The 24,620-nt window shown below is 42.2% G+C and overlaps 1 protein-coding gene across 3 annotated transcripts in view; it reads right to left on the bottom strand.

The window, feature by feature from the left end:
- Positions 1-2,400: 2,400 nt before the first annotated feature.
- NCOA7 (nuclear receptor coactivator 7) overlaps positions 2,401-24,620 on the bottom strand; it is a 65,602-nt gene continuing 43,382 nt past the window's right edge. For 2 of the 3 annotated variants that reach the window (XM_081187640.1, XM_081187641.1), the window contains exons 10-16: positions 24,146-24,314; positions 16,937-17,084; positions 9,818-9,961; positions 9,112-9,264; positions 5,434-5,529; positions 4,770-4,843; positions 2,401-3,392 (exon numbers count right to left, since the gene is read on the bottom strand). In XM_081187640.1, coding sequence (XP_081043766.1) covers positions 3,257-3,392; positions 4,770-4,843; positions 5,434-5,529; positions 9,112-9,264; positions 9,818-9,961; positions 16,937-17,084; positions 24,146-24,314 — 920 coding nt within the window. In that variant the 3' untranslated portion in view covers positions 2,401-3,256. Of the gene's footprint in view, positions 3,393-4,769; positions 4,844-5,433; positions 5,530-9,111; positions 9,265-9,817; positions 9,962-12,158; positions 12,698-16,936; positions 17,085-24,145; positions 24,315-24,620 lie in introns of those variants that run through there. The other variant, XM_081187642.1, reaches the window with a different exon arrangement.

The following is a 24,620-nucleotide window of genomic DNA, read 5'->3' as shown; positions in this document are numbered from 1 at the left end:
CCGGGTGCGCGCAGGCGGAGCGCAGGCTGCGGCGCGGAGGGCGGTCCGCTCGCCTTGGCCCCGCCCCGGGCTCCGGGACGCCGCCGCGACGCAGAGATGATCATCGGGGAGGGCTTGGAAGACGAGGGCGAGGAGTTTGCGCCCGATCCAGGAGTGCGCAAGAAACCAGGTGCAGGCAGCAGTGGAAGGAGTGGTGTCGCATGATCAGAGCAACAAGAGAGGGGGGTGATTTGGGCATCAGTAGATTGGCTAGACGGGAAGCAACGGAAGAGCAGCGAACGGAATATTTCAGTAGTCTAAGCAAGAGGTAGTCAGGGTGTGGTGGACCAAAGTTTTTGCCTAGTAGTGCACAGAGAGGAAGGGCCATAATCCTGCAGTACTGTAAAGGGGAAAGTAACATGTCTAGGGACTGGGCGCGAGAGGCAAAAGAGAAAGGGGCGAAACCCTGTGCCTGCCTGCCCAACAGAATGAGCAGGTAACATTGCCATGGATTGGGCAAATGAGCAAAAAGAGAAAGAACAAAAGACAAGCTCTCTTTGTTTACTGTTGCATTTCTACCCCGTTCTCTTTCTTCGTCACCAAAATTGCTATGAGTGGAAAAGGAGATTAAGACCCCAGTTCCCCTGCCTACTTGGAAATAAATCCCATTAAACTCAGTTGAATTCGTTTCTTAATAAATGGGTCATAGGACTGCACTTCACAATGTGGAAGGGCTGCTTACCGGACCTTGCAAGATGTTGAATACGAATCCTATGTGTGGAGGGTACACAGGATTCCTTCGTTTCCAATGGCTTTGGATTCATTAAGCATCTTCACTAGTGAGTAGGGCAGACACACAGGGGACAAGGTGAAAATAATCATATATGCAGATAGGTTGGATGTGATATGGAGCACTGCCACTTGGACACACAGCATCCAAGCGACAATGTTTTTCCAAATAGTTTCAAAGTGGTTCAGAGTTCAGCGCGAGGAATGTGCAATCCCTTTGTCATTTGTACCAGCTACTCTCTTGCCTACTATTACACATTGCCAAATTCCAGAACTAGTGCCTTCTTGCTCCAAATGTAGCAAATGCCTACTGTGTCACTAGCAGTTTGATAAAGGCAATTTCTGGGGAAATCCAACATTTAGAAGTTTGAGTGGAAACATCAATAATTATCCCTCTGAAGTATTATAGATCAAATATGGCAAGCTAGCTTTTAGTGCTCTTAGCTCTGTCACCTTTGACTATTAAGTCTGGAGGGGGAGAGAAATTTCACGTCAAACATATGAATGCATAAATTCCTTTATTGAAAATGTTGCGATAGCACTGCATTACATATATTAAATATCCATAGTTTTCTGAAGGGTCACAGAATCTTGAGAGGACAACACTGTTTCGAATATAGAACACAAACTTTAGATATGCTCTGACAAGTACAATATAATGAAATGAACTGTGTATAACAGTAGTGAAATACGTCCATTATTTTTAAAAAACCCTTTTGCTTACAACCTGCAAGTGTCTCGTCCTTGTTAAAACCGTCTTTCAAGGTTCCCTGGAATGTCTCCAAAGTATTATGCTAATATGTAATGGTGAAAATCTGTCAGAGTAGAACTGATGGTAAGAAGAGTGAAAAGTGTAGGCTGCAGGTGTTAACAAAATGCCCTAAAGCGGTTTTGTACATGAAGGCTATTACTTCTGTGTAGAGAATTATGTGCCTACCACATGTGATGTTTTCTATCTGCAGCAAGCCCAAATTGTTAGTGTGCAGCACTACGCACTCCAAAGCAGACATGTGTGTGTCTGCCCCATGTCACTTGTGTACGGAGTTTCCTACACAGAAGCAATATACAGTATATGTGAAGGAAATTACTCTTTGTAATCTGGATCGGGTTGACCAGGCCATATAGCACAAGATGGATGGTCCCAGTTATTTCCAAGTCATTTGGAAGCAATGCCATCATGAGCAGGGGAAGACCTGGTTAATATGTAAGGATGCAACCTAGGTTGACACAGGTGGCCTTGTGAAGGCATCCTAAAGGGTGACAAGCATAGTGTATTGACTGATACTTTTTCAGGAGCATAGGAAGTACCGTTTGGTTTTTTTTTTAAATACCCCTTCTCTCATGTTGACTTTATTTGCTTTTTTAAAAGGCTTATCAAGGGCTCCCAAAAGTTAGGAGAATGCCAGCATTTCAGGAAGGAATAGCACTGTCTTTTCATATCTTCCTTTTCCTAACAAAATATTTTTTAGAAGTGGCAAATAACCAAAAATGGTTTCCAGTTTCAATTAACTGGCAGCACTTAGTCTTTCTTACTGAATTTGGGCCCAGTGCTCTCAAGTACTGCTTCATTACGCCATTAAAAATAATAATAAGCGGGGGGGGGGGGGGAAGTGACTGCTTAAAATGCCACTGTTTCAAAAGGTATTTCTTTATTGTTAAGCCTCTTAAAAAGAAGATCTGTCTCCAGCACGCGACCAGACAGCTGTGTTTGATAATGGAAACTGACAATGCACTGCTTTCCAACAATCCAAAGTAATGTATTCTGCCCAAAAACAAGATTCCTAAAATAATAAGAACAAAGCAACAACGAAGTCTTTTACAAAAATTTAAAAAACCAGCAAAGTATAAAAAATACCTAAGAAATGAAATGATTCATCACCACCACTTAAGACATTTACTTCAGTCAATAAATCTTCCTAGCAAATTGTGAAATTAAAATATTAAAAGAAAAAACATGCCTACATTTCATAAAAATGTACTATACAAACAATAAATACTTTCCTTTAAAAATGCTCCCTTTAAGTGCTGTATACTGATTTGAAAGACTAACCCCCTTTCTCATGGAAACCATCACTATACGCAGTAGAATTTGCTAACCCAACTTTTACTTCTTTTTGGTTTTCATGTAAGCAGAATAAAAATACACATGGAATGTACTATACAGGTCTATGTTTTTCCACCAGTATTCTTTCACAGTTACAAAAAATAATGAGACTGCTTTAAACAAACTTGTATATCGCAAATGCCTTCCATAAACATCTTGCATCCATGCTGTAAGATCACCGGCAGGGCAGAAATACGACATAAACGAGGTCATTTTTTAAAATGCAATTAAGTCTTTCCACTTTTTGACCTAAAATCTTCTTGTGCAGCCAGGCTGTGACCAGATTTCACGGGCAGGAGAAGCATGTTCTATTGTGAGGCAGTCTACATTCCAATATTCAACATCCACTGAGTGCTCAGTAAACTTTTTAAGGCAGCATGTACATCACTCAAATGTCCATACTTCCACATCTTGTATGACAAAGTCTTCTTTTTTGGATAAGATATCATTATTGAATGTGCTGCAACAATTGCTCCGACCATGATATAAATCAGCATCTAGCCATAAACCAAACCTGCCACTGCAAGGAGAAGAAAATTAGCTGAAAACTTTGTTTTATTCAGTTTTGATTTATTAAAAATGATGACACAAGTTGCCCAATTTAACTTTCTGTTTCTTTCAGCTAGAGGGTTAAACATTTGCTTAGCCTTCTTCCCATGAAGTCAACACGACTTAAAAACCTTTGGTTGAATCTTGTCTGCTGGTTTTTGCCCCGAAGCAGACAGGAGAGGATTGTTGCTTTTTAAAAAAGGAACATGGCAATATAGCCTTTTTCCAGATACAGTCATACCTTGGGTTGCGAACGTGATCAGTGCAGGAGGCACGTCCACAACCCACAGCGCCGCGTCTGCGCACGCGCGTGAGGCAATTCGCTGCTTCTGCGCATGCGTAAAGCCGATTTAGTGCTTCTGCACATGCGCCGAAACCTGGACGTAACCCGTTCCGGTACTTCCAGGTTTGGTGCGGTCCGTAACCCAAAAACGCGCAACCAGCAGCATTCGCAACCCGAGGTATGACTATATATGGAACCTGGATATAGGCTTCTGCACATGTTGTGTGCATGGTTCTTCTGACCTCAATGGACTGGGGCAAAAACTCATGTGGTTCTTTTATTTACTGTCCTGGATTATTTAACTGAAATAAATACCGCATTTTTCGCTCCATAGGACGCACAGGACCATAGGACGCACTGGACCATAGCAGGGGGAGAACAGGAAAAAAACATTCTCCCCCTTTCTGCTCAGCGCCCCTTCAGCGAAGCGGCAGGAGAAACGGAGTCCCTTCCATTTTTCCTCCCGCTTCGCTGAAGGGGCGCTGTGCAGAGAGGGAAAACTGTGCAGCGCCTCTCCAGCGAAGCAAAGCCTGGAGAGCAAGAGGGATCAGTGTGCATCGACCCCTCTCACTCTCCAGGCTTCAGGCAGCTATCCGCAAGCCTTCGGAGCGCAGGGGGAAGCCTTCGTAGCGCAAGGGGGAAAAGTGCGTCTTATAGAGCAAAAGATACGGTAATTAAAGGCTGCAATTCAGTGACAGAGCACCTGCTTTGAATGCAGAAAGTTCTGGGTTCAACCCCTGGCATCTCTAGGTGAAGCTGGGAGAGACCCACCTGAAACCCTGGAGAGCTGCTGCCAATCTGTGCAGACAATACTGAACCAGATGAACAAAGTGTCTTAACTTTGCATAAGGCAGCTTCCTATATTCCTTTGCCCACAAGTCAGTGCAGCTATGTGCGCAAGAGCCATGCACGCGTTCAGAGATTTTGTTCACGTCAAGTTCTGATGGTTGAAGAGATTAACCCATTCTTAAACCAAATAGCAGTTTTTGCCCTGTCAGTAAAGGAAGAGGTTGCCCATAGAGGATTTTCAACAATATGATTAATAAAGAAACTTATTCAACTTACTCTCCACCACCAAGTTCTAGGGAAGTTACATCTCCGTTGATAAAGTAGGTGTTTTCTCCACTCCACTTAAAGACCTAAGGGAGAAGAGTAGAATATCATAGTTATTCATCACAGTTGCTTGTAGCTGTGGCAGAATGACAGTAAGCACTTGTTAGGGGGGAGAAGTGCAAGAGACACATGGTTTGTGTCAAAAATTCACCATCTTTGCCTTTGATGGAATAAGGGCCTGCTCCTGCTCAGAATAAGAGAACAAGGGAGGCGTTCATGGTGAGTTCTGGCATCTCTTTTTCTAGAAAAACAGCACTGCTCAAGACTTTTTAGGTAGAAACATTTTCAATCCTTGAGAAGCATGTTAAAAAAATGCCATGTTAAAAAAATGTGGCCTCTGTCAGAAAATGCAACCTTTCCTATTTATTTTATGTGGTTCTTCCTCCAAGAAGCCCAGACTTACATAGGATCCGCTCACATCCAGACACCAACAAAGCTGAAGCTTGTTCAGCTGTGCCAATACAACAGCATCAGTATATTTAAGCCCTTTCATTGGTGTGTTTAATAATGCATTCAGAAATGCACCTTTGAGCTTTGGTACAAGTCTCAGCATCATTTCGCATAAACAAGCATATGGTGTAAGAAAAGTGTTAGGACTATCCTCAGTGCACCTTACCTTGAAAAGAGGATCAAATGTGTATAGGAAAGTTTCTCCAGTGCCATAATAGTGATCACTGAAGTGGAACGGATGCGTTGCATAAGCCCCAAAAACCTGCCGAAACAAAATTACTATTATATTGGAAGATACTTCCACATTTAAAGGCATTCAAAAACATTTCAAACAAGGTTACTGTTGTTTTTACTTACTTAACCAACCTATGAAAAGTAAACATCAATGAAAATTTTCATATCCCTTAAGCGTTGGTCATTTATTCTGTATTTATATACAGAAAAAATTTATAAAAAATTTATAATATGTTTCAATGATTTCATTGCATGCACAATGGTTTGTAATGAGTTGGCAGTTTATAAATATTTGTAAATAAATATGACTGCAGTTCAGAAATGGATAAGGAGACATAGATGCCTGCATTCTGCTGAATTATCAGGAGGTGAAAGCTCAAACATCTGAAGCATGCACACATAGAAATAGCCCCAATAAAAGGTACAGAGAGGTTCTATCAGTCCTCTCACACCTATCTTAGTGTCAGTTTTGAATACACAGATTGGCTTTTAATACCATCCTTCCGGACATTCTTATCAAAAAGCTGATGGAACTAGACCTTTCTTCTACCATCTGTGACTGGATTAAAGACTTTCTGAGGGATCGGACACAAACAGTGAGGACTGGGCCTGATACATCTACCTCCCTGAAGCTCAGCACTGGCACCCCCCAGGGATGTGTGCTGAGTCCCTACCTGTACTCGCTCTATACATATGACTGTATTTCATCTGATCCATCTACTGCAGTTACTAAGTTTGCAGATGATACTACCATAATGGGTCTAATTGCAGGTGGAGATGAATCAGCGTACAGAGGGGAGGTTCAAAAAGTATCTACATGGTGCCTAGAGAATAACTTGCACCTAAATATTAGCAAGACAAAGGAGATGGTATTGGACAAAGGAGATGGTATTGGAGAGTCTCTTCCTTTACCGTATTTTTCGCCCCATAAGACGCACTTTTTCCCCTCCAAAAATGAAGGGGAAATCGGGGTGCGTCTTATGGGGCGAATGCCTGCAAGCCTCGCGCGCCCGGCAGGAGGTCCCACCGGGTGCGCGAGGCTTGGGGCGGCAGCCTGTCGCCCGAAGCACGGGGAGCCCTCCGGAGGGCTCCCCCTGCTTCGGGCGAGTGTCTGCAAGCCTCGCGCACCCGGCAGGAGGTCCCACCGGGTGCGCGAGGCTTGGGGCGGCAGCCTGTCGCCCGAAGCACGGGGAGCCCTCCGGAGGGCTTCCCCTGCTTCGGGCGAGTGTCAGCAAGCCTCGCGCTCCCAGCAGGAGGTCCCACCGGGTGCGCGAGGCTTGGGGCGGCAGCCTGTCGCCCGAAGCACGGGGAGCCCTCCGGAGGGCTCCCCCTGCTTCGGGCGAGAGTCTGCAAGCCTCGCGCACCCGGCAGGAGGTCCCACCGGGTGCGCGAGGCTTGGGGCGGCAGCCTGTGCTTCGGGCTCCCCGTGCCTCGGGCTCCCCGTGCTTCGGACTGCTTGCGCGCACGCAGAAGCTTGGGGCGCGCTGAGCTCAGCACGCCCCAAGCTCCTGGTGTAGCACAGCGATCCGCTAGCCCTGGGAGAGCCCCGCGGCTCTCCCAAGGCTAGCGGACTGCTTGCGCACACCTAGAAGCTTGGGGCGCGCTGAGCTCAGCACGCCCCAAGCTCCTGGTGTAGCACAGCGATCCGCTAGCCCTGGGAGAGCCCCGCGGCTCTCCCAAGGCTAGCGGACTGCTTGCGCGCACCTAGAAGCTTGGGGCGCGCTGAGCTCAGCACGCCCCAAGCTCCTGGTGTAGCGCAGCGATCCGCTAGCCCTGGGAGAGCCCCGCGGCTCTCCCAAGGCTAGCGGACTGCTTGCGCGCACGCAGAAGCTTGGGGCGCGCTGAGCTCAGCACGCCCCAAGCTTCTGGTGTAGCGCAGGGGTCCGCTAGCCCTGGGAGAGCCCCGCGGCTCTCCCAGGGCTAGCGGACTGCTTGCGCGCACGCAGAAGCTTGGGGCGCGCTGAGCTCGGCACGCCCCAAGCTTCTGGTGTAGCGCAGGGGTCCGCTAGCCCTGGGAGAGCCCCGCGGCTCTCCCAAGGCTAGCGGACTGCTTGCGCGCACGCACAAGCTTGGGGCGCGCTGAGCTCAGCACGCCCCAAGCTCCTGGTGTAGCGCAGCGATCCGCTAGCCCTAGGAGAGCCCCACGGCTCTCCCAGGGCTAGCGGACTGCTTGCCGGCACGCAGAAGCTTGGGGCGCGCTGACCTCAGCTCGCCCCAAGCTTCTGGATTAGCGCAGGGGTCCGCTAGCCCTGGGAGAGGCGCCCGGCTCTCCCACGCTAGCAGAGACCTTGCCGGCACGCAGAAGCTTGGGGCGCGCTGAGCTCCGCACGCCCCAAGCTCCTGGTGTAGCGCAGCGCACCTGGGGGGGAAATAAAATTTTTTTCCTTTATTTCCCCCCCAAAAAACTAGGTGCATCTTATGGGCCGGTGCGTCTTATGGGGCGAAAAATACGGTAAATTCCTGGGAGTTTACCTTAGTGAAGACCTTACTTGGAAAAATAATATAACTCAAGTGGTTAGGAAGGCCCAACAGAGACTCTATTTCTTCAGGGTCTTGTGAAAGAACAATGTTAAACAACAATTGATGACCTCCTTCTACCGAGCCACAATAGAAAGTGTCCTCTCATATTGTATCACAGGGTGGTACGTTGGCTTGACAGCCACGGACAGAAAGTCTTTACAGAGGGGGGTGAACACAGCACATGATATCAAGGGTTGTCCCCTGAGCCCGCTAGATGACATCGCAAGGGATCGATGCCTTAGGAGAGCGAGAAAAATTCTCAGGGATGATTCACACCCCGGCCAGCACCTCTTTAATCTTCTACGCTCAGGCAGGAAATATAGAAGTATAATCAGTCATACCAACAGGCTAAAAACCAGTTTCTATCTGTGGGCTGTTAGGCTGCTGAACGGAAAATAATATAGTGCAACTGACTTTCGGGGTTGATGTGTTGTGCGATAAGCACACAGAGTGTAATAAGATTGAGTGTTTGTATGGGGGGGGCTTGGTTAATTTCATTGTACACAGTTTGTACATTGACAGTAAAGATGGTATTATTATTATTATTATTATTATTATTATTATTATTATTATTATTATTATCTCTTTTCTTGTGCAAAAGTTACAAGTATTCTAAGTTGCTCCTCCATCTAAACCCCTAGCAAAATCCAATCCAATGTAGCATGAGCAGATGTCCACTAGGGCAACAGGGTTTCCATTCCAGCCCCTGTATGCCCCAAAATTGCTCTTGAGAGCTAGAGAACCTTTCAGAGCAGTTTCTGGGGTGCAGGCTGGAGGATAAGAAACCAGAAATCCCATTGAAAAGTGGGGCACAAGTAGGCAGACATAATTAGATCTCAACCATTTTAAGACAGAAGAACAATGGCATCAATAAACTTGTGCTTTTTATGCCAATGTAATCTAAAAACGAACACGAAGCAAAAGTACTTTTCACACTATGAAGGACTCGAATAACTTGAAGCCAGAAGACAGAGATCAATTGTGCTTTTTGTTAACACAAGACTTATTTTAAGCTACACTCCTACTGAAATACTTGGAAACAAGAGGGAAAACAAAACACAATTAAACAGGATTTGTTGTGGTGCCTAACCTGATTGTCCATGTCTTTGATGACAAGCAGGACAGGGCTATCAAGAGATGCCGATTTACGATACAGTGTTTTCAAGCTGGTTCCATGTTCTTGTGTGCTGTAGACTAGCCTCCAGGGATATCCCTGAACCCTTGCTGGCAGGCACTGGGCAAGCTAGAAGATAAAAGAAAGCATTGTAGTTAGTGTAAAATGCAACTGATGTGGCACTAGAAATTTCATTCTGTCCTGTATGAGAACTGAACAGTTCAACCTATAATCAGAGCTGTACCTCTGTACAATGAGGTGCATGAACAAGCTCCATAGGACGGGGCTCCCTGATTCCCATTTATAAAGCATCAAAAATTAATATGCATTGCACACAATTAAGAAGAGTTTGGATTTGAAGAAGAGTTTGGATTTGATATCCTGCTTTATCACTACCCGAAGGAGTCTCAAAGCGGCTAACATTCTTCTTTCTTTCCCTTCCTCCCCCACAACAAACACCCTGTGAGGTGCGTGGGGCTGAGAGACTTCAGAGAAGTGTGACTAGCCGAAGGTCACCCAGCAGCTGCATGTGGAGGAGCGGAGACGCGAACCCGGTTCTCCAGATTATGAGTCTACCCCTCTTAACCACTACACCACACAAAACATGTTCTGATTTTATATATATATATAAACACACACACATATATACACACACATACATTCTCCCCTTTATAAATTTTACCTGTTCTATATGCATATTTTCTAAGAGCACACTCTGGTTTTTTAAGACAGGCAAAGCATCTTCATCTTCTTCACTGCATCGATCATCTTCTTCACAATAGCTGCAAATGCTCTTTCGCCGTTTTGCCTCTTCTACAGTAATAATCTAAAAAGGGTTTTAAAAAGAGATATATATTTTTTAAAAAAGTCTGATAATAGTTTTATTCCATAATGCTAGATCAGTGGTACTCAGATGTTTTTATAAGAGAGAAAGTGAAACAGCACAGGGAAGGCTAGGGAAGCAGAAGAACCATCTAGTCATACCTTTTGGGGGGTATACTATGTGCATCTTGAAACTTACTTATTTGATTGATGCAGTACACAGTGTGTGAAAAGAAATGTTCTATAAAAGAGCAAACTAATGCCCAGGTAACAATGGCACAGCTCTATCTCATTCAGAACAGGTTTACCTAGTCACGGGCGAAAATTAGTCAAACAAAATTGTGAGGGAAACACAGTAAAGGGCTGCTTTTAGCACCAGCTATTCCCCCCACCCCACCCTTTCTTTGGAGCAACTAAGTTTGTAAACAGTACCACAAACTAAATATCTTTCACTAAAATGTGCAAGAATTAAAATACTTAACTTTGGCTGGGATTGTGCTCTTACTTTTTAAAATGGGAGGATAAAAGGGGAGGCCCAAAATAAGAATGTGTGGCTGGTATTCCATTAATAGTGCTAGGGGAATGTGATTTCTCATATCTGTTCCACAGCATTCAGGGAACCTGGAGAGGGGGAGGAGAGGGGGAGAACATTCTGCTGTGCAAGGAGAAATCCTTGTGCTGATGGAACAAGTGATTAATCCCTATATTGAATACAACCCTATGCCCCCAATCCAGGCACCCTGAAGGGCTCACAAACCAAGGAACAATTCTCTTGTGTTTGCTGTGATCTGTACAAGGGGACTCTTCCGGATTATCTAGCCAACAATAGTCAAATACTGTTAACTGCATGGCAACTGACTGGCCTTATAACTAAGCCTAGAGGACTCTTTTGACCCTAACCTGTAAGATCCATTCAGCAATGGAAGAAGTTGCCTTATTTAACATGTATGGTAAGGAATTGTTCTGTAACGGGCAGAGAGTTCTTAGATAGTATGATATTATAATGCGGAGGAGTTTGCTCTCTGGCTTTTATCCATGCCACCACATTATTCCAACCACATGGCCTCTCATAGAATCACATCAGATATGACTAATCTAATAGCTAAAGGGGTTGTTTTATGGTAATGGACATCCATATATATTGATCTAATTTGTTCGCTACATTATATTTGACTGTCAAAGAAAGAGGACAGTGTAAAATAAACATGGACATTTATTGGCTTATGGTCAAATTAGGTCATCGTATTTGAAATGTTTTCCATTACAGCTCCTATGCTGTGACCCTCCAACTTCTACTACCATTGTAAAAACGAGGGAAATGTTTTTAAAGGATTTACTATTTAGATAGCTTTTTGTTTGATGGAAACCTGTAATATACTTTTATTTATTTTATTTTATTTCATTAATTTTTTGTCATGTTTCAGAATAAAAGCCTGCTCGAGGTAGTTCAGTCATAAAAGCATTAAACATTAGAACAACTGCAAAACACATACCCCAATCTAAATTAAACCTAATCCACAACTTAATGTGATTTAACACCTCATATATGCTATTTGTCCTTCAGAGGAGTGTGTCTGCCTTTTTCAAGTCCAGGAAGGAAGAGCTCAGGGACAGCTTATGGAAATACTCGAACTGATTAATTAAAATCTCAAGGTACAATACTGAAAACAAGATAAAAACAATGAACAGAAAAACAGAAGATAGAAGAGCCAGTATGTTTCCCAAATTGGGAACAAAATGTTGACTATGTGCACCTGCAATTGAGATGCAAAATATGCATTTTATTTGCATGTGAAGAGGCAGTTGCATACACATTGACGGACAGGATTAAAAACAAACAGCAACAGCAGAAACTCCTTTTACAGCTCTTTTAGTGCCGTAATCCTATACACAGAGAATAAGTGCAACTCAATAGTACGTACTTCAGAGTAGGCATATGTACCAAGATGAGAAATCACAATTTCAACAGAAATGCATTCTACAACAAGGGCAACAACATGATCTCACACCATGTGCAGCACTGCATTTGTCATGCATATAAAAAATGATATGCAACGTATCTTAACTGCAACTACATTTCAATATGGTCTATGATGAGAACAGTTTTATTAACCAGGAAACAGCACTCCCATTCTGAACGTTCTGTGTTGAGAATTGGCAAACAAAAGAACTAAAAGACAACAACTTTCCTTTTAACCTACCTTCACGAAGGGCTCCTGGTCAGGCTTGGCACAGAATATTATTTGAAAATTCACAGCCGTTTCCTTTTGTCTGTCTCTTATGATTTTCATTTTTTTATTACCTTCTGATTTCTCACCGCAAGTGAAGCTCCTGTCTCTACTGCTAACTCTGAAACAAGCTGCTTTCTAAACTGCCTTATATACCAGACTTACTTTCGTTTTCTCTAGAACGAGCCCAAGGGCAGCCTGGCAACAGATTCAACGCAAAAAGACTTTATTGTAAATAGGGTATGAGTCAGATAGCAGCAGCAGTCCATTTTCAGATTAGGTTTTGCAACAACTTTTACTTTTATTGCCATTTCCATGCACTACCTCAACATAAATTTACAGTGGCTCCAAGATTTCACAAGAGAAGGCTCTCTTACCTATTCCCAAAAAATTGCAGCAATCCCAGGATTCTCTTGTACACTCTTTATCACCTGTCAATGCACTTTTCCTCTAAACCCAACTGATCAAACATCCACTGATCAGCATTAGATAAGGGACATCACTTCCTAATAGCTGCAGTGTCCTTTCTTGATTTCACTTATCTCCAGCCATCTCAAGGAACGCTTCTCTCTTAAGTAAGGCTGTCATAATAACATTTTTAAAAGGTAAAGGGACCCCTGACATTTAAGTCCAGTCGCAGACGACTCTGGTGTTGCGGCGCTCATCTCGCTTTACAGGCCAAGGGAGCCATTTGTCCGCAGACAGTTTTTCTGGGTCATGTGGCCAGCATGACTAAGCCGCTTCTGGCGCAATGCAACACCGAAACCAGAGCAGCACATGGAAACGCTGTTTACCTTCCTGCCGGAGCGGTACCTATTTAGCTACAGTGGTACCTCAGGTTACATATGCTTCAGGTTACATACGTTTCAGGTTACAGACTCCGCTAACCCAGAAATAGTACCTCAGGTTAAGAACTTGACTTCAGGATGAGAACAGAAATCGTGCTCCAGCGGCGCAGCAGCAGTGGGAGGCCACATTAGCTAAAGTGGTACCTCAGGTTAAGAATAGTTTCAGGTTAAGAACGGACCTCAGGAACGAATTCCTGGGTTCAGGAAACTATATGTCTATCAAGGGACCATGCTAATAATGGCCAGAATATGTAGAAAAGAATATGGGAGTCTTCCCAAAATAAGCTTCAGGCCACTCCAGATCATACACCCACATATCTAGGATCCCGTCTTCTGTGTGATGGCAAATACCGTAATTGCTTCAACTGATTTCTCTGTTTGGTCTCAATATGCAGTCAAGCCTCCCTCTACTATGCCACCACAGGTCATATGTACCCACAACCTGAGAAAAGTGGGTGGCATTCAACTAAATACAGGTAGGTAGCCGTGTTGGTCTGCCGTAGTCAAAACAAAATTAAAAAATTCCTTCCAGTAGCACCTTAGAGACCAACTACCGTACGTTTGTTATTGGTATGAGCTTTTGCTTGTTTTTTCCTGTAAGACCAATTGCAGTTGTTAACAGTCGTCAACCATTCCCACCACCCTTCTGAGTAAATACCCCTCCCCAACCTCTCACACTATATATATATATATATATATATATATATATATATATATATATATATGGGTCTGGTGACTTCTGTTTCAGTGTATCCGAAGAAGTGTGCAGGCACACGAAAGCTCATACCAATAACAAATTTAGTTGGTCTCTAAGGTGCTACTGGAAGGAATTCAACTAAATAGTTCCACTAGTGCACTGATTACTGCTAGCTGATGGAATTTCTTCCCTCTTTTCCTCCCACATGTTTTCTGCACTATCCCCAATCTGCTCTGAAGGGATGGGGGAATTCTCAGAATAGATTTCATTGGGGGAGGGAAGGGGGCAAATGTTCTATTGTGCAAGGAAGAATCCTTGCCCTGACTGTTCCACTTAGTGCTACGCTGAACACATCCCTATGTCACTTGCAGTTTCTTTAACTAGTTTGTTCTCTTTTTTATCGGAGATTGTTTTTAAAAAATGCAAGTGAAGATTTTTTTAAAAAAAACCTGTTTTTAAAGTTCAAAACTGATTTAAGATGAATGAAATCAAATCCAATTAAAACAGTTTAAACCCATCTTTCTTTAAACTTATCACTGTGCAATTGATATTAAATCAGCATATATAATATAATCATTTAGGCTCCCTGTCCTGGGTCACAATTTGGAGTAGCCCAAATTTTCCATTACCTCATTTATGAGTATTGAGGTGATTTAGAAAATTACTGTGCATCTCAAAAGAGATAGTCTCCTAGTCATAGAGGTGTGATACTTATAAGAATATAAACTGCCAACTCATAAAAATATCAAGGTAGTATACAGTAAAATCATTAAAACATATTGTATGTAGTAGACCAAGCTTATTTTGGAGTTCAGGGGTATATAAACTCTTGTTTCTTTTTATGCTTTCTGACTGAGTTGTGAACTTTCAACACAAGGAAGAACTTGAAATTGGTAACCAATGTCAGCACTGAGCTCAGAAAGTGGAAGGGCACATGGTAAACATCTGTGTGCTCTCACTGCTAGTCTCTATCTCTTTTGCATGCGGCAACTTGAATGGCCCAGCCAATACATCATGCATTGCTGCCACTCACAGTTTCCAGTGCTTGATTAAATCCCTGTAACAATTAACACTTTTCCAGGTATGCCCAGACAAAGCTAGCCCCTCCCATTTTTTGGAAACAGGTAAACTGCTTTCTGGAGTTTAGGGTAAAACAGCACCTCAGAGGAGCACACACACTGGATAAACGGATAGCCTACTGTAGATTTTACTTATTTTAAACTAATGTTTATGGCAGTGAATTAATTTTATAATGAATGATTTTAGAGTGTTGTTTGTGTTGTACTTTTGTACTGTTTTATTGTTGTTAGCTGCCCTGAGCCCGGCTTCGGCTGGGGAGGGCGGGATATAAATAAAATTTATTATTATTATTATTAGTTTATTATTAGTTATCTTATAGTTTTATATCATCCAAATCAGTTTAATTTTCTGCTCTAAGTCAGAGGAAAGGAAGGACACACATCTTAGTGGCCCGCTGACAGGAAATCAGCAGCGGGATGGATACCTGCCTACCTGTAGCAACTTGAATGGCCTTTATCCTGCCTTTTGCTTTCCAGCCTTGATTCATATCCTGTAACAATTAACAGTTTCCCAGGTATTCCTAGACAAAGCTTGTCCCTCCCATTATTTGGCAACAGCTAAGCTGCTTCTGGCAGTTTATGCTAAAAGAGCAAGTCTGAACCTATTGACTTTTTTAAAAAATGTAAAAGTTTACGATTATCACACACCTTTATATCAATAGCCACCCTCAGCTTCCAGTCAGAGGAATATAAAAACATTTATATTAATGAAATTAAAGGAAATAATAAGGTTCTTTGAAATTTTTTAAGCAGCCCTGTAAAGATTGTGTGTGTGTGTGTGTGTGTGTGTGTGTGTGTGTGTGTGTGTCTATATTTTTTATAGACAAATCTTTAACTCACCCTACAAATCCTTTGATTTGTGTGAATTTAAAGTATCTGTCTACAAAAATTAATGGCAGTAATAAAGTGTGTATCTGATCTAGACAATTTTGTTAAACACAAGAAACTTTGCTTCAAGATTAAATAATAAATATTTAATCATATAATTGTGTAACTGTTGCTCTGGGCTCCTTTGGGGGAAAGGGCAAGATATAAATTTAATACACAAACAAAATGAAGAGTTTTGCAGGGATGCCAACAAGAACAAGAAGAAATTATACTAACAACTCATAGAAAGATTGTTTCTGTAGTGGACAAATTATTTGACCATGAATGAGCCTCACAAGGTTGCTATGAAGATAAAACTGCATGCCCTGAGCTCCTAGGAATAGGGATAAGATAAGACATGGGACTGATTAAATGTTTGGGATTTATTTTGCACAAGTGAACCTGAATATATTTGACTGAAATATATTTTGCTAGAATTCATAGTCTTTGTGTTGTATCCAGTTGTATCTCTTTCCCTTGTAGCATATTTTATATAAGTATAAAGTTTTAAATCTATCAATGTTTAATTGTATTTTCCAGTTTTTAGCCATTCTGGTTTTTGTCTGTAAACTGCCTTCAGTCCCATTAGGGGAAAAGGCGAGGTACAAATTATTAATAATAGTAATAACAGGGAATTTATGTCTGGTTTCAGGAGCACTCACTTGCCAGGAAATATGAGAGGAAACAGGCCTCGAAATGGCTACTGAAAAATCAGAGTGGAGTGTATATGTATATAATGAACTTATTAGTACTACAAAAGAAAAATATTCTATAGAAAAATGGAGTATTTTCATATTATACTGGAACCCAAATGTATAAAATACAGTAATTCATTTTATTATATTTGGAGTAATTTTTAAAAATTGTAATAATATGTTTACGTATTTGTTGATGTATTTATTTGTTGATTTTGGAATTATTAAGTTGAATAAATAATAAATACATTTTTCTTGTCACAAATGCATGTAGTTCTTTATTTGAACTCTACAGTTAACCTGCGATATTCAGTATAAAACTAACATAGGAGTGTATTATCCATTTATTCATTGTAGCCGAGTCCATGAAAAGCAGAATTTGTACTTTGTAACACATGGTCCAACCATGCATGCAACCATGAGGACTATGAACTTACTTTAGAAGAGGCCAACGACAGGTTACAATCAGTAGGAATAAATCTCCTTGGCAGCCAGATGTGTTGTTATAGATCAATCCTGCCATGGAGTTTCAAATACTTCTGATTTGAAAACAGATACCACTCACCTCCCAGCTTTTTGTTGAGGGTTCACTGAAGAAGTTGTCTATCATGTCAAGCTCCTCCTTTTCCACCACAACAAAGCCCTGTTCTTTAGCATCTTTGCCATACACATCTGGTGACCACTGTACAAAGAAGGTATACAGGTGATCGACCCTGTGAAGTGAAAGCAAAAAGATAGGGGCTGAGCATTCCAAAACCCTTCGTGGGAGGCAGATTCACTAACAGTAAAACTCTGTGCACATCTTCTCAAAGGTAAGCCCAAATCAGTTAAGTAGAACTTACTCCTAGGCAAGTGTAAAATACTAACACCACTTGCCAACTACCTAAATGAAGCTTTTTTGAACATGTTCAGTGAATGTGGCAGCAGCTCTTGATTTTGACCAAATATTTGGTGAGAACTGGACTGAACCTCAGGCTTACACTTTCTCCCTACTCCTACCTCACAGAACACCCAAACTGCAAAATACTGCAGTTATTCAACGTTGAATCTCTCTTATCCCTCGATTTTGAAGCAGCTTTGCATTCAGTATACGGATTCAAGGGTATTCCTGCATTCAGAGAGCAAAGGAAACAAACCATCCTTTGAAGCTGCAATTATCAAGTGATAAACATATATGAAAATAAAAACTCATCAAGAGATAATGGGCCACTCTGGCTGAGACCAAAGGCCCAGCTCATCCAGTATTTTGTTCTTCCAACGGCCAGCCAGCTTGTGATCCGCAGCCTGAGTTTTGGTTTTCCATGAGAAACAGAGGGAAGGCAGGTGCAATTTTATCTAATCTTTCTGCAACCACTTCCTACCAATCCACAGTGCACTACCCATGATGGAGTTATTCCACTGGGGCGGGGGGAATCCCTCTAGAAATGCAAGTGACTCACTTAATGTCTTTCCACATGATGTTTCACTGTTTCATTTTGTGTCACTGTAGCCTTTCCCAGCCTTGTGAGCGCCAAACAGTTTGGACTACAGTTTCCATCAGTCCCAGCCAACATTGCCAATGGTCAGTAATTCTTGGAACCTGGAGCCCCAAACAACTGGAGGGCAGCAGAATGGGGAAGACTGTTCGCAAAATGTATATACCACTTGATTTTTTTTGGGGGGATACCCCAAAAAAAATCTCAAAGTGGTTTACAAAAAGGATAAAACAAGAAAATCAAGCAAAAACTACATACGAAAGTTAAAATACTAAAACAGATTAAAATTACCTCAACTTCCTAAGTACCTGTTTCCATAACAGATCAACTTGCCTGTTTCCAAAGTGATATATTAAGTAACTAATTTCTAGAGAACCAGACAGAAACATAAACCTGCTGAGGGAAAGGCAATCACTTAGTTAAAGACTATCAAATCGTAAACATTTTACTGCATGTAAATTCTGGTAGCTAACTATTAATCTTGTCACGGTTCTTAGATAAAAAGATAAACCATACAAATCACTTCCATATACACATTGAAGGCAAGAGTTTCAAGCCCTTGTAAGCAAATCCTTCCGGCATATTTTCAAGCAATTGTTTTGGTAATCAAGCATAAGACAATTTCAAGAAACACATATACAGCACTGATATATTTCTGTAAGATACCAATTTGGAGCAAACAGTATATTACCATTATTCTATCCCACCCTTCTTCCCAAAGGATCCCAGGATAGCAAACTACAAAAACAAGAAAAATGATACAGTTATTGTTGTTTCCTCAAATATCCTCACAAATAAGTAATTTCAAGGTTCCAGGAACCAACATACTTCTGCCACCACGTGCCTGAGTAAACAACGATTTTTAAATTCCTCCTGAATGATAAGAATGAAGGAGGGAGACACAAACACTGTGTACCAGGGAAGGCATTCCATAAACAGGGAATTACTGCACAGAAGGCCCTATCATGGGTATGAGGAAGCTCGGTAGCACTCAGTTGCAGCACCACCAACAGGACCTTCCCTGCTGATAGCCCACGTAAAAACATCACTGCTGTCTTAATTTCAGGGATTCTCAGCTCACTTTCTTTGAGTCTAGCTTGTCAACTGGTTAAAGGATTAAAGCAGGGATGTCCAACAGGTCGATCATGATCTACTGGTAGATCACCGTGAGGTTTTGGTAGATCGTGGTCGATCTCTGGCTCCCTTTCCTTAACATCACTAAAACTGACTCCTGCCCTGTCCCCTCGCCCCGCCCTCCACTGTTGTTTGATCTATGGAAGGTAAGACAGAGCTTTCTCTGTACTGCTGTTTTCATCCAGAGAGATCTTTTTGTGAGTGACTTCACCCCTTTATCCCTTGCCTTTAAACCTGCCTCAAAAAGCTTTTCTATTTCCTAAAAAAAGCTCAACTGAACCCCCCAAAACGGGGGTTTTTAATTCTGAAAGTAGATCACAGTCACTTTGAGAGTTGGCTACCCCTGGATTAAAGCAACCATGAATAAGTTGCAGCCTAATAAGTGGGTCTAATTAGTCATTTGGTGCCAGGTGATTGACAGGTGGGTGGACCCAGGCACCTGTCAATGTAGCCTGCAGAAGATTGGCTGATTTTGAATTTGGCCCTGCCCCCGCAAGTAGTTCCCCACCCCCAGCTTAAAGTATTTTGATTTGTAGACAAAGGCTAGTTGCCAAATTTGCAAACAGGGAATACACAAAGAAACTAGGGGAGAACCTGACAGTGCTGAGTTTCTGGAAGAGGGCGGGAAGAAGGTAGAGAACTGGTCAAGAATATATTTTGTACAAATTTTGCACTGGGTGCAGAAAATTCTCTACCTGTGGTGCTTCCATCTACAGCTGTGAGTGCTGTAGATGTGTTAAGTGCAAACTTAAATGCCCAGTTCTCCTCATTCCAAACAATCTTACTGAATGGCATCATTCTACAAGTCACACCAGCGGGCAGGCATGAGATGTGGCTCTCACTCTTTATTACCAAAGCTTAACTTACCATCACCATGTTATCTTGATCAAAGGCTTTAAGGTCTGAAATGCTAAACACGTAAAGCCCACGCCAGTCAAAACAAGTGAGTGACCTTGTTTGCCAGCCTTTCACAGTCACTCCAACTCTTCTAAAACAAAGCTTTATTTGTACACAAATAAGTTTGACCAGGTGGTCTTATGGGTAACTTACAAAGGACGCAGTCCCTGCTCAGAGAAACAAAAACTCTGTTTTGGCCACCACTGCACCTAGAAGGTGGTTGTTAGAAATGCAGCATAACAGTTGCACAGAGCAATGTCAGGACTGGGGGACTGACGAATAATATTTATATAGTTACTGGCTGCATATAGATTTATATAGTTACTGGCTGCAGAAGGGTAGGTGCAGGGCCAGATTTAGGTCTGATGAAGCCCTAAGCTACTGAAGGTAATGGGGCCCTTTATATGTCCAGCTGTCCTTTGTCAACAACAAACTGTCGCTGTTTTTTGTGTTGAATATATGCTATATGGTAATTTATGGACCTAATAGGCATCTAAAACCATTTGCACATAACAAATAGGAGCCTACACAACACAAAACATGGTTGCTGTATGTAGGTTTTATTTTATTTGTTTTTTATCTTATACCTATTTTGGAAATGTACACCCAGGTTTTTTTTCTTTAAATTTTTTGGGGGTCCCCAAGAAAGTGGGGCGCTAAGCTATAGCTTGTTCAGCTTATACATAAATCCAGCATTGGATAGGTGGGAGAAGAGCTAACATACTGCTTTATCTTTCATGAAAAAAGTTATTTTGTTCTCCTCTGCATTATACTACCACTCCCGCACTGCCAAAATATCAGAAATAACTTTAAGGTCCCTCCCTTCTTCAAAACTAAGGCTGGTACTATTCAAATGTTGTTGGAGTTGAACTGCCATCATTCACAGCCAGCATTGCCGGTGATCAGGGTGATGGAAGTTGCTGCCCAGCTACTTCTGAAAGGCTACATGTTCCCCACCTTTGCAAACAAAAAAACTCTGTTTTGTGTGTGCACACAAACTTCCTTTTGAAAAAGAAACACCATGCCAGGCTATGACCCGTAGTCCTTGATTCCAATGCGTTCCCAACTATATCAATCCTTACAGAGCAGTGTTTAAAATTGTTGTTGTTGTTTAGTCATTTAGTCGTGTCCGACTCTTCGTGACTCCATGGACCAGAGCACGCCAGGCACTCCTGTCTTCCACCGCCTCCTGCAGTTTGGGCAAACTCATGCTGGTAGCTTCGAGAACACTATCCAACCATCTCGTCCTCTGTCGTCCCCTTCTCCTTGTGCCCTCAATTTTTTCCAGCATCAGGGTCTTTTCCAGGGAGTCTTCTCTTCTCATGAGGTGGCCAAAGTATTGGAACCTCAGCTTCAGGATCTGTCCTTCCAGTGAGCACTCAGGGCTGATTTCCTTAAGAATGGATAGGTTTGTAATTCAAAAGCATCAATTTTTTGGCGATCAGACTTCTTTATGGTCCAGCTCTCACTTCCATACATAACTACTGGGAAAACCATAGCTTTAACTATACGGACCTTTGTTGGCAAGGTGATGTCTGGATTCACCTAATGAACTTCCAATTGCACAATGGACTTCCCTGTGTCTCTCGAAATTGACTCAGAACATCCAGAACAACATGAAGCAGGACAAAATGGTCATTCCATCTGGCATATTGAAATGCCTGAAAGATGGCACGTTTGTAATAGGAACCATGTACTCTTCCCTAAATTGTTTCATTCCAATATTGTACCGGGGTGTGTGTGCTCTCTGGTGGGAGTGGGCAACTTTAATCGTAGCTGGAGAGAGAAGAATTCAATCTCTCCTTCCTTCATGCTGCAGTCCTGATCCAGATCAGGGCCCATCCTTACTCCTGAGTAAATGAAACACATATGCAGACTTGCATAATTACTGCTATGTATTCTTCGACTCAAATCACTCACCACGTTATTGGCTCAGTGTTTTGGTGCACAAGCAGAAGCAAGCAGAGGACTCTAGTGAAAGGCTGCTTTGTTTTCACAGCATCTTTTCACACATGTATTAAATGCATAGCACAGGATACAGACGGAGGGGATTAGATGTGCTTCACCACTGATATTTTAAAGGATGTAAAAACGAGTAATTTAAATTGTCAACTGATCTCTGAAGTAAGTGCTATGCCATTAAGACCATGTACCATTACTCAGTACCCCCTCTCTAATATTACCTTAACCATAACATTCTGCAGCAGGGGCTGCTTTGCAATTTGCCAGTGCTTTATAAGCACTGGTAACTCTCTCTAGTCATCACTGCTTTTAACTCACTGGCAAATGGAAAGCAGGCACTACTGCAGAGGTTTATAGATACAAACTACTAGCCTATTATTCTTCAAACATAACAAGCACATGCAAAAGTAACACAGCATATTTATACTTATACATCCTATGCCCTTTAAAAATGTGGGGTTTTTGGGGGGAGGGGGTTATTGGGTTGTTTTTAATCTGATTATGTATTTTGTGGTTTTATATTTTGATTTTATTCTGTGAACTGCCCTGAGACCTGAGGGAGGTATATAAATTCAATAAATAAATAATATACTTACCCCCTAGAACTGTTGAAATTCCCCATTGCAAGATACACAATGAAGGGCTTTCAGTAAGCTGGCTAGATGCAGTGGTACAACTGGGTCAACATAAAGATTCATGCAGAGCAAAGAAGGACCCTTATAAAGCATACCTCCCTAATGATTATTGCTTCTAGAGTTTCGTGCCAAAGATAAGGGCTCCTCCTATTTCACAATCACAAAGGCAACAGTGGCCAAAGTCACTGATTAACCGGTTACATTGTCTACGCTGACAAAGTAAGATATGCTTTGGGAGAGAGCGCTTGCTGCATGTCCAAAGTCACATAGGAGACAGACGTGTCCAGCAGAAGACGCCAAGAACTGCAGCTGTGGCACATTGTACCTTATTGCAAAGGCAGTCATGCAGATGGGCTGCATGATCCACCAACAAGCTTATCAGCTACATGACCTCGTTTCCAGGATGGATGGCATTGCTAGTCTGTTGTGGTAAGAACAGCCAAGAGTCTTGTAGTACTTTAAACACATCTATATATAAACTTGCAAGGAACTGAATCCATCATTTCATCAAATGGTTTCATTTTGTTCTTGGAACTTTTAAGAATGCTGTTATGGGTCATGCTTCAATATCAAGAGATGTGTTAACGTAAATAAAATGCAACACAGCTCTTAATAATAAAACATCACCTTGGAACAATTCTAAGAACTCAAATGAAATATCCGACACACACACACACACACACACACACACACACACACACACACACAGGAGCTGCAGCTGTGTTACATTTTAAATACTCTTGCTACTAATAGAGTCACTCCATTAGTTCACTCTTCATCTTGGGAAAAAGTCTAGAGTGCTTCCTTCCTCAGACTTAATCTGCTTTCCGCCAAGTCTTTTCTGGACTATTATTCCCCTTAAACTATTTTTGCCACCCATTTATTTTAGGCTTTCCCCTATTCATTCTTGATGAAGCTGTTTGAAGGCAGGGGAGAAAAAGGGAGTTTTTTATATATATAGTGGCTGCCAGGGAGGGGATTTTTTTTATCAGGACCATTGTGCAAAGAGACAGGAAATACCATCATTTCCTCTACCATGACTGTTGTGATAAAAACCACCCTCCTCCCCCACTAGCCCACAAAGCTGTTCTGGAGAGAAACTTCCATTAGGTCTTCTCCATGTGCACCTTGGGGTTTCTTGTATACATATAAAAAAGAAGTTCAGCTGACATCATCGCAAGTGACACATGCAGCTTTGAATCTAGTTTGGCCTCTGTTACTTGAAATTCTGTGAACATCAGTTGTTGCTTTTAACTCAATTTTTAAGCGAGAAATCCAAACCCCAGATCTGCTAGGATAGGCGTAATTATGCTGGCAAACCTTTTAAAGGTTTGTTTTCCCTCTGTCAGGCAGCAAGAGCTACAGAGTTTGTAATGGGGTTTGTGATACTTATCACTAATCACATCACACAGTTACCAGCCAGGCTGTGTTATCACATTCCACAAAGCAATAAGAATAAGCTGAATGTGCCTTGGACAGAAGAAAACACCACGTATCTGCAGGGACAAACCACCCTGTTCGGTTCCATTTGCATGATGTTGGCAACAAAACAACAACAAGGATATCTGGAAAATGAAAGGCTTCTCTAACAGAAGCACTAATCACACAGCTGGTGGGCAAGAAATGTAGTTCTTATAAACTCTGGAATGGTCCTGAAAAGTGACAGCTTACCTTTCTCGTGGAACAGCAAACCAGTACTCCGGTTGCTTTCTTCTTTTATTATATTGCTGAGCCATTGTGGAGCTTTGAGAAGTAAAGGACTTCCTCATAGGCTTGCCCACTTTGATGCACAGAAACATCGGAGGGGACTTGCTTTTCTCTTCCTTTGAAGGAAGCATATCTGCATCCAAAAGACCACAGAGTTAGAACATAGCAAATGGAGCACAGTGGCCAGGCCTGCAGCACAACTTAGCCTTTATCAAGGAGTGACTTAAGAAATGCAGAATACGGTTTTGAATTTATTATATTTAAATGTATATTCTGTGAACATTCTATACTGACTGCCCTTCAGTGTATTTCAACTGCTTTTAATACTGTATTTTAAAATTATTGCAACGCACCCTGCAACATCATGGTGAAGGTCTGGCAGGAAATTATTAGGCTTATTATTCTCAGCTTACATAAAAATATATATAAATTGCAGCCG

The sequence above is a fragment of the Podarcis bocagei genome (assembly GCF_964188305.1).
Source record: "Podarcis bocagei genome assembly, chromosome: 3".
Lineage (NCBI taxonomy): Eukaryota > Metazoa > Chordata > Lepidosauria > Squamata > Lacertidae > Podarcis > Podarcis bocagei.
This window is presented reverse-complemented; position numbering and strand designations above follow the sequence as displayed.